The sequence below is a fragment of the Arachis ipaensis genome, chromosome B08 (genome assembly GCF_000816755.2).
Source record: "Arachis ipaensis cultivar K30076 chromosome B08, Araip1.1, whole genome shotgun sequence".
NCBI classification, from domain to species: domain Eukaryota; kingdom Viridiplantae; phylum Streptophyta; class Magnoliopsida; order Fabales; family Fabaceae; genus Arachis; species Arachis ipaensis.
In genome coordinates this window covers 37,897,706-37,908,719 of record NC_029792.2, presented here as the reverse complement: position 1 = coordinate 37,908,719, position 11,014 = coordinate 37,897,706, and the positions used below count along the sequence as shown (strand labels likewise).

The window sequence follows — 11,014 nt, the reverse complement described above, 5'->3', positions numbered from 1 at the left end:
TAATTGAATTTTCGAAATTTGCATAGAAAAAATTTCAGATTTCTATTTTAAAATTTTTATCTTATCTTATCTTAGTTTTAAATTTTAAAATTCAAATCTTTTTCAAAAATCATATCTTTTTCAAAATCTTATCTTATCTTATTTCAAAATTCAAATTTCAAAATTTAATTTTCAAATTCAAAATTTAAATTTCAATAACCTTTTAATTTAAATTTGTTTTAATTTTTGTTTTTAATTTTTATTTGCTATTATGAGTTCTCACCCCATCGCTTTGAGTTTGGTTCCAATGTTGTTGCAAGGAATGAAAATTATAACAGGAACATGCATCAAGGTCAAAACAATCAGAGATGGAAGGAGCCATGAGGATCTGATCAATCCTTCCGGCAGCAAAACCTTCCACAATACCACAGACAAAGACCATCCTACAATGTATGCCAAAACAATTGTTATGGTGGACCCTTTCACAACAACCAACACCCACCAAACTGCTATAGTCAAGAGCCATTCCGAGGTGCATACCAAGACGATAGATATGGTGGACCCCATCATATACCTATGACTCACCTCCTCAACATAGCTTTGAACCACCACACTCACAAGCCCCTTTCTACCATTCACCTCCATATGACTCTAACCCTTATCCACCATACCAACCACCCGATGAGCCAAATGAACCATACACAGAACTACCACCTCAATATACACCATCTCCTTATCATTATCAAGATGAACCACCTTCCTACCATGAATCCTTTCTCCCAACAAATGAACCCTCCTATCCACCCCAAACCTCCATGGAGAAAGCACTTACCGATCTAAACTCTACTATACAAGCTCTCATCGCCCAAATCGGACCACCAAATACCTTCAACAATCAACCCTCAAGCTCTAGTGCACTTCATTTTCAACCACAGAATGATCTCTCCATCCCATCACCACCATCCAAGGAAGAGCACCCACATCCATCAATCCAAGAGCAACATGATCCCAATGATGCTATTGACATGGAACAAGAGAGAAGGGATCATCTTCGCGAATCCATACTTCATAAGGAGCTAGAGGTGGCCCTAAAGGTGAAGGTAGTAAAGACCCTTGAAGTCGAAGGAGTGGTTGAAGAATTAGTGAAGGAAGACATCAAGGAGGAGTCTGATTTTGTCTTAGAGCAAGAGGAGACCCAAAATGTGGAGATAGGAAAGACCCTTGAAGATGAAAGAATAGTTGAAAGGAGTTGTCATGGAAGGAAAGTCATCAAGGATGAGTACGATTTTATATTAAAACTACTAGACAAAGCCATAATAGTTGCAGAGGAAGAAGTGGTTGAAGACCTGGGAGATGCTGAACCTCCATGGGAAAGTCAAGACATAAAGCCTCCTTCCAAGACGGTTGCATTTGATGTTGAAGAGGGTGTACAACCTCCAAGGCATGTCATGGCTAAAGACTTGGAAGAGGTTGATCAAGAGATGGAGATTCAAGAAAAAGAGGCACAACCTCCCATGCCCTTGGTGAGCAATGAAGAAGAGATTGAATTGAAAGAAAGCTACCAAGAGGAAGATGTTGAAATTGAAGAAGCTTGCAAAGAGGTGGAACTTGTCAGAGAAGAGCACAAGGGAGTGGAGCTTGCAAATTTGTTAGAAATACCTCCCCCTAAGTTGCCATCATCCTTCACAACATTTAAGTGGGTAAAATTCATATCCCTTAGCTTTCTAATTCCACTTGAATATGGGCTACTGGAGACGGATGGTCAACTTAGAGCTCTTTGTGGTATTAAGAGTAAGAGAAAGATAGTTAGTGGTTGGAGTTGTCAAGCAAGGTTCAACATGGTTGTGTGCTCAAAGTTTAAATGCAAGGATTAGTGCAAAGCTCAACTGAATGGGTCTAGGAAGTTGTTTGGCCGCTTTAGTGAGAATTCAGATTGCTTACTACCCGGATGGAATCATAACGATCAACAAGAAGACGGGTGCAAAAGCAAGGTTTGGGACCCCGGAATTCATTCTGGCAATCAACACTCTTGGGGCTTTGTCACTTGCTTTAACTTGCTTGAAGGCTTTCTGCGCCTAGTTTGGGATCCCGGAGGATACTGGAATTACAAACATTGGTGGAGATTCCTGGATGAGTTCAAGCACAAGCCACCATAACAGGGAGCTCACCAAGTGTCCAACTTAAGGACTTTAACTAAAAGTGCTAGGTGGGAGACAACCCATCATGGTATGATCGCTCCTTTTCCAATTATAATTTTATTTAGTTTTGTTTGTTTTTGAGTTTTATTTTATTTCATTGAACCTAGAATAATTCATAACATCTGCATACTGCATTCTGCATTTTGTATAAAAAAAATCGCACGCGACTTGACAGCGTTGCCGACGCGTCCACATCACAGGTGCATTAGGAAGAAAAGAAAGTGAACAGAAAGTCACGCAAAAGCGTGGCTGGAGGCGTGCCTTAGGCACAAATATGCCCACGTGACCGCATCGCCAACGCGGCTGCGTCATTTGAAAAATAGCTTCCCCACGTGTCCGCGTCACCCACGTGAACGCGTGGCTCTGTAAAATCGACGTAAAGGGGGTGTATGGCAGAGAGTTATGATGGAGTAGGGCTGGACTCGTGCTGGAAGCCCAAGCCCTCCCACGTGAACGCGTTCCCCACGCGGCCACGTCGTTTTCCAGAAATGGCCATCCACGCGATCGTGTCAACCACGCGACCGCGTAACCCAAAAATTTGGCAAAAAGAGTTTCGAACAGAGAGTTGTGCGAACGTGAGGCTGCACTCGCGCCAATCGCACAAATCAGGTCACGCGATCGCGTGACCCACGCGTGCACGTCACCTGACCTTATCACGCACCACGCGACCGCGTCACTCACGCGTCCGCGTCGCCTCCGCCGCATAGCCTATCCAAATCAGCGCCAAAAATCTTATCTTTTCTTCCCCAATCCTAATTTTTCCTCCCTCCTTTCTTACTTACTTCTTCTTCCCTTCTTTCCCTTCTCATTCTTCTTATCTTTCATTTTATTTTATTTTAATTCATTTGCATACTTTTATTCAGTGCATTTTAATTTTGGGTATATTTTTATTTTCTTTTCTAAAATTATTATTTTTTCATTGGTGTTAAAATTTTCTCATTCAACTGTTACATCTTTTTGAATTATTCTGGTGCTTCATGACTTGTTTTACCCTAATTGGGTATTATTATTTATAAGTCAATGCTAATTTTTATAATACTGATATTCCTTTTGCATTGATATGCACTTACACTATTTTGCATTACCCACACCCTCTTACCCATTGTTGCAATTCTTGCACTATTGATATGCCGTATGCTTCTACTGTTTTCTCACTACATGTTGTAGCTACCATGTAATTGAGACCTTTACTATTTGGCATTACCAACTCATATTTTATTTATTTTTCTTATCTTTATTTCTGGGTTACTTTTCTCCCTTTTCCTCTTCTTTCAGGATGGCCACCGAGAAAGGGAAAAGGAAGAACTTCTATATGGGGAGACAGGCAAGTCAATCTGCACAATCTATAGAGAAATGCATCAGTTGGAGCAGTCCGTCCACTTGTACATCTTAGCATGCACCGAGGACGGTGCAACCTTTAGGTGTGGGGAGGTTGATACCGATCTCCATGGGTTAGTTATTCTCTTCTCAACACCAATGTCTTATTTTCTTCATTAGTTCATTGTTGCATTGCATAATAGATTGCATGTGTAGTTGATTGTTTGCATTTAAGTACTACTTAGTTGAAAAATAATAAGTTTCTTTTTAAGATCCTATTTTTAAAAAATTTCACTAATTTAAATTAAAAAAAATTAAAATTTTCTATGTGTTAAATTTGTTTGAAGTTGTATTTGGAACATGGTTTTTGAGCCAAAGAATACACAACCTGTGAGATTTTGAGCTTATTTACATGGTTACATTATTTAACCATAAATTTTTATTCTTGTGTGTTTTCTTCTCTATAATTGCAATCTTTGCTTTGTTCCATTCTATATGTCCATTATTTAGTGTATTTACATGCTTGCATATGATTGAGGCCGTTATTTGTTATTAGCTCACATATCCTAAATAAGCCTACCTTTTACATCACCCTTGTTAGCCACCTTGAGCCTTTTATCCCCATTTATTCTGTTCTATAACCACATCACTAGCCTTAAGCAGAAAAATAATTAAATACCCCAATTGAATCTTTGGTTAGCTTAAGATAGAGATTGTGTAACAATTAAGTGTGGGAAAACTACGAGAACATGGGTTAATAACGGAATGTGTTATGTTTTTCTACTTTGATAAAATATTAGGAATTTGGGTAACTACTCATGTGAGACTAGAAAAATTAAAAATCCATGTGCATTGATAAGTTATGTTTATTTTTCTATAAAAAAAGGAGGAAAAAAAAGGAAAAAAAATCCAAAAAAAAATATATTCAATAAATAAGTAAATAAATAAAGGGACAAAATTACCCCAATGTTAAGTTAATGAAAAATTAATGCATATGTGATAAAATTAAAGAAAAGTTGATACATGAGTATGATATGCAAAAATAGGAATTTTGGGTAGCTAGGCATGAATTTAAAATATAGAATGTGTGTATAGGTGAGAGCTTAGGTTAATTAAAGATTCATATTATAGCTCACTTGGCCATACATATATCCTCACCCTTACCTTAGCCCCATTACAACCCTGAAAAGATCTCATGATGTTTGCATTGGTATACTAAATATTTGTTGATTGGTTAGATGAAGAACAAAGTTTAGAAAGCATGATTAGAGAAGAGTAGAGTGAATTACCCAATACACTTGAGAGACTAGAGTGATATACACTACCAGTGAGGGTTCAATGCTTGATTCTATGTTCCCTACTTTCATGAGCTATCTTCTTACAAGTTTACTTGTCTTTTATTGTATAATTTGAATTAGTGAAATCTGATTTATATTTGTCTTGAGGAGCTTATTTACTTTTAACCAAGTAGGAAAAAGCATTATGCATTTAGTTGCATTCATAGGTTGCATTTCATACATTCTACCATTCCTCTCACTCTCTTATAGCTTCTCTTGAGCTTAGCATGAGGACATGCTAATGTTTAAGTGTGGGGAGGTTGATAAACCACTATTTTATGGTTTATCTTGTGCTCAATTGAGTGGTTTTTATCAATTCTTTACACACTTATTCATACAATTCGCATGTTTTATATTTTCCTTCCTGATTTTGTGCTATGATTGAAAACATGCTCCTTTGACCTTAATTTCATTAATATTAATTCTTCCTTTATACCATTCGATGCCTTGATATGTGTGTTAAGTGTTTTCAGAGATTACAGGGTAGGAATGGCTTAGAGGATGGAAAGGAAGCATGCAAAAGTGGAAGGAATACAAGAAGTTGAAGGAACTGCAAAGCTGTCTAACCTGACCTCTTCGCACTAAAACAGTCATAACTTGAACTACAAAGGTCCAAACGATGCGGTTTCAGTTGCGTTGGAAAGATAACGTCCGGGGCTTCGATTTGATACATAATATGCTATAGTTGCCCTGACGCTAGGTGACGCGAACGCGGGCTCCACGCGGATGCATTGCAGTGACGAAAATCAGCGTGACAGATTTCTTCTCCAGCGATTTCTGGGCTGTTTTTGACCAAGTTTTCGGCCCAGAAAACTCAGATTAGAGGCTAATAAGTGGGAGAATGCATCCATTCATAATCATGCCTTCATAATACATAATTTTTAGTTTTAGATGTAGTTTTTAGAGAGAGAGGTTCTATCCTCTCTCTTAAGATTTAGGATTAGGATTCCTCTTAAAGGAATTAGGATTTCAACTTTATTATTTCAACTTATTATTTCAACTCCTTCTCAGGTTCAATGTTCCTTTAATTTATGTTTCCCTTTTACTTCTATATACTCTAATGCTTTTATTTGTATTTGACTTATGTTGCCCAATTGGCTTATGAACCCTTCATGTTAGGATTTTCTTAATTAATAATTTGAGGTATTTCAGATTTTTAATTCTTATTTAGCCTTTTTTTTATATTCTTAGCTTTAATTGATTAACTGGAGGCTCTTGAGTTATCAAATTTATCGTGATTGATTGTTATGTTTTCTAATTGACTGGAATCCCACTAACTCTAGTCTTTCCTTAGGAGTTGGCTAGGACTTGAGGATCTAACTAATTAGTTTACTTGACTTTTCCTTGCTTTAGTAAAGGTTAACTAAGTGGGATTAACTTCAATTCTCATAAGAATAACTAGGATAGGACTTCCGAATTTTCATACCTTGCCAAGAGTTTATTTTATAGTTATATATTTATTTTACTTGTCATTTAAATTACTTGTTCCTTACTTTCAAAACCCCCAATTTACAAAACTCATAACCAATAATAAGAAAACCTCCCTGCAATTCCTTGAGAAGACGACACTACAAGAAAACACGTCTATTGCCACGCTTTTTGAGCTACCGCCACGCTTTTGAAAGGGTGACCTATCAATGGGTGGTGGTTGCTCTATCTCCACGCTTTTTGCAGCCTATTGCCACGCTTTTTGTTTGCCACGCTTTTTTACAAACGGCCACTTGTAAAAGCGTGGCTGTAGGTGGGAAATACAGCCACGCTTTTAAAGCGTGGCGATAGGTAGAGATATGGCCACGCTTCAAAAGCGTGGCGATAAGGAGAGATACGGCCACGCTTTTGAAGCGTGGCGATAGGGAGATATACGGCCACGCTTTAAAAGCGTGGCGAAAGGCTTGTTAAATTAAAAAAAAAATTTCTTTTTCTTACTTGATCTTAATTACTACACAATATAAATTTTCAATCCTTTTTTATTACCAAACCTATAAATATAGTATGCAATTTTTATTGCAAGACAATTTTTATTAGTGACATAATTTTTGCTTTAATTATTTTATACATTAATAAACTAATATTTAAATACAAAATAAATTTCGAGTTCAAATTCCAAAACTAAAAATGGTAGAAAAATACAGAAACAATACAACTTAAACACTAAGTCCTTTGTTGTTCTTTCTTTCTCTAGCCTTCTCAAACTTCCTTCCCTTAGATCGTACATAAGGCTTGGTATGGCTGTGAGGAACACTAGGACCAGGACCAAAATGTTTCACAGCTTCCCTGAAATAGCAAAATCAACAAGGGAACAAAAAACATATTTAAGTTACAAAAGATAAAGTAAGACATAAGAAGCAAGAGTGTAATACTCCAGAATCCCTAATTTTTGGCTGAATTAGGACATAGCAAAGCCGAACTTACAATCTGACTGGGCAGAACAAGTCCTTTTCCATCAACATATCATTTCTGATTATAGTAATCCATTGACTCCTCAGCAATTGGAAAGAACTGCAGCACATTTAACTTACCAAATATAAATAAAACTGAGCAACATAAAAAGAAAGATGGAGTAAATGTAAAGCAGGTTCATTAAATTTAGAAGAAAATGTTTAGATACTACTCACCTTCAAGAATAATAGAAGACTAGAAATCATCAACCTTGTTCGTTCCAGCCTTACAGTGGACAACCACAACATTCTCAATATCTAACTTCAACCACGAGTATGCACTATGACAGAAAGAGATAACCAGTTGAAGTGGTGGGCAATTATGATCATCAAATGGAAAGCTAGCCACCTGAAGAGGGAATTTGATATTGCAGATGAAAGCAGCAGTTGGTTTGTAAAACAAATCTAAGTGCTGAAAAAACCTAAAACCCAAGTGAAACAGAAAGCTGACACATGTAGTCTAGGTGTTGGAAATTAATCAAGACATCTGCATAAACACTCCATTTCCTCGGAACATTTATGATCACATTAAAAGAAATAATGTTGTTAAGTAGAGTAATATTATATGGTCTAGTAATCAATAATTATTCCACGATTTCCCAGGCTGAGAAACCACGTTAACAATATGGGCTATGATATGTAACACCTAAAAAAATAATAATTAAAATTCTAACAACATGCATGGATTGGCTTCTCTAAAATGATACTCACACCTTCAATCTAAAGGTGCTTCAAAGGGGATAAGCAACAGTTTGCCCAATAGTTCCAGGTGCAGCACCACATGCCAGGCGAGTTATCACACTCAACTCAGAATCTTGCACTAGACCAAATAGATTGGATTTAACTAACCAATCTTTCAAAGACTCATAAACAGTAAAGTTTAGACCTACAATGGAACCTGGAAAATAGGAAAAACAATTAAAAATAAGAAAGTATTAATTCTAATAACAGTACTACTGCCACTACAGCAGGAGAGGAGGGGGTGGAGAACTTTAGGGAGTTAATTATATCAGTTGCATGAATTGCCCAAGCACAATATTAAGATTTGTCATATTTGCCATTATGATCATGACTATAATCATCAACTTTGTAAAGAAGTAAAAATGAAAAGATTATTCACAACTCCAATGACTGAAGGAAGCCAACCCTTATATAAAGCACGTGGGCCTTCTTCCCTAAGCATAGTTGTCAAAGCATGGAACATCCCTCTGTACTGGTAAGGGGACTTCTCTGTCTGCAAATATAACAAAAAGCATACTATAAATATTAAGAGCAGTAGAGCACAAACAACACGAAGAAAACCAATGTTATATCTTCTCTCTATGTGATTTGCAAACTAAGCAATTGGTAAACAAAAAAATGAAGGTAAAGATATACCTGTACAGTTATCCTGCCTCGAACCATATCCATTGGATAAGTTGCGAACATGGCAATTATTCCAGCACATGCTCCAGCTCCAAGATGTAAAACAGGAGTCAGCTGAGATCCTCTGCCAAAATCCTAAGAAAAACAATTAGACAAACAGGGTTTTATAACTGAACCCACCCCCAGCCCCTTTCCTTTCTTTGATTGAGAAAAGTGCTACTTATTAATTTTCATCGTTAAGTTTTTATAGGTACATCTGTAAAAATATCAGTTAATGAGAAAGCAGTAACTGGAGACTAAAATCTGCAATCCCTCTTGCCCAACACCAAAAAACCAGATGGGGATAGAAAACAATAAATACGGATATACCATTTCCAGTTTTTTGCTGATACAGCTGCAGTATAGATCTAAGAGAAAACAATAGTCAGTGAAACAGGACAGGGACACTTAAAAATATGTCAGATGCAATGAACAAAAAACTGAAACTTGTTAAATGAAACTGCTCCCTATATTCTGTAGTTCAAATCAGACACTACAAGAAACTTGGTGTATTACTAATTACTTACAGTCTTTATTTGGATATACGTGAATAACCCCATCTTGCATTTCAAAGTAGTGCTGCATTACAAAACAAATTAACATTCATTTAATCACAGAAGATAAAATTGGGATATCTACCTCTTCGATGATGGAAAAGTATAAAATAAATTCATAAAAACTCACATCAGCACCGAAATAATGGAAAGTGAAGGTGATGCAGAATAGCTATGGTGGTTAATCCAATCAGCACCGAGAGCGACATCAGTAATTCCAGCAACAGTGACCATGGTTACAGCAAAATAGAGAATTTAAACTCAATGGAATCGAAAACAGAAATGAATTCAATGGAATTGGAAACAAAGACCGCTTACGATAAAAGAACGAAATAGCAGCAATAGGAGAGGCAGCCCCCTTCTCTCCAGTCCGTGATTCCGGCGACCAGAGGCACGGCGGTTGTTCCCCAGTGACAATCGACGGTGGCGGCTGAAGCTTCTTCGATGGTGACTAAAACCAACACGCAGGGACAATAAGGTTTTTGGAATCTTAAATGAAGGTAAACCAAACTCAAAAACCCTTACCGATGGTGAATCTCAGTGGCGGCAGCGGAGCTTCTCAGCGGCAGAGTCGCGGCGGTGGCTGAGCACGGGTCTCCCCTTTCTCTCCTCTGCTCTCGAGCTCTCTCTCTCTCTCTCTTCCACTCTTCATGAATGGCAACGGCGAGGGCTGGAGGTGACAGCGTGAATGGCGGCAACGGGACTGGAAGCTTCTGCGACGCAACGGTGGTAAGCCCAGTCACGGTGTCATCCCTTCCTTTTCTCCCCATCGCTCCCCTTCTCCTCCTCTTGTGCGTGATGACGACACGGCTGCGATGGCAAGGACGACACTGAGCGCGGTGCGGTAGCGAGTGGGACACGATCCTGAGCAGCGCGGAGACGGCTCCTCTCCGGCGATCTCTTCCTCCCTGATTTTCCCCTTCCCCGTTTCCTTTTTTCTTGCCTTCGTTTCTTTCTTTCTTTCTGTCTTTCTCTTTTTTTTTTCTGAAGGATGGAACTGAGTTTGGGTTAGGGAGTGGGGGTGGTTAGGTTAGATGAGTGGCGGTGGTTAGGTTAGATTAGGAGGGGGTTATAGTCACTGTTTTGCTCTACGGCCACGCTTTTGAAGCGTGGCAGAAAAGAACCTTTTGGCCACGCTTTTAAAGTGTGCCAAAAGAGTACTAGGATATGGCCACGCTTTGTAAGCGTGGCCGTAATGAAACCATGTCGCCACGCTTTCAAAACGTCCTTGTTTCTCTCTATGGCCACGCTTTTGAAGCGTGGCAAAAATAAAGAGTGGCCGTTTCTCTAATCAATTGCCACCCTTACAAAAGCGTGGCCGTTGATACTTTTCGCCACGCTTTTGAAGCGTGGAAAATAAAAAAAGTGGCCAAATCTCTAATCTATCGCCACCCTCATAAAAGCGTGGCCATTGACCACTTTTGGCCACGCTTTTGAAGCGTGGCAAGAAAAAAGCGTGGCCATAGGCCTTTTTTCTTGTAGTGCGACCCGAGGTTTAAATACTTCGGTTATCAATTTATTTAGGGGTTTGTTACTTGTGACAACCAAAACGTTTGTAAGAAAGGATGATTGTTCCGTTTAGAAACTATACTTGCAACGAGAATTTATTATGAATTCTAAACCGTCAAACTTCCGCTCTTCACGGACCTTGGAGGTAAGTTGTCGAACCATCTAATTGCAGTCTTTGTTAAAGTAGTCGGAAAGGCTTTGCAGCAAACTGCGTCTGATGCATCGGTGAGGTACATTCTACTTCTGAAATTACTGAGATGATGGCCGGGATCTGTAGT

At 38.4% G+C, this 11,014-nt stretch overlaps 2 protein-coding genes across 2 annotated transcripts; both read right to left on the bottom strand.

Annotated features, from left to right (window-relative positions):
* LOC107612236 (mitochondrial adenine nucleotide transporter ADNT1-like) lies at positions 7,778-8,953 on the bottom strand. Its single transcript, XM_016314038.2, has 3 exons — positions 8,647-8,953; positions 8,388-8,503; positions 7,778-8,166 (listed from the first exon to the last, which is right to left on the bottom strand). Exons 1-3 carry the CDS (start codon positions 8,695-8,697, stop codon positions 8,001-8,003), a joined length of 333 nt encoding a protein of 110 aa, XP_016169524.1. The 5' UTR covers positions 8,698-8,953; the 3' UTR covers positions 7,778-8,000.
* Positions 8,745-10,085, bottom strand: LOC110265288. The gene is made up of 6 exons (XM_021108216.1): positions 9,753-10,085; positions 9,546-9,678; positions 9,358-9,413; positions 9,201-9,252; positions 9,004-9,041; positions 8,745-8,769 (listed from the first exon to the last, which is right to left on the bottom strand). Exons 1-6 carry the CDS (start codon positions 9,995-9,997, stop codon positions 8,745-8,747), a joined length of 549 nt encoding a protein of 182 aa, XP_020963875.1. The 5' UTR covers positions 9,998-10,085.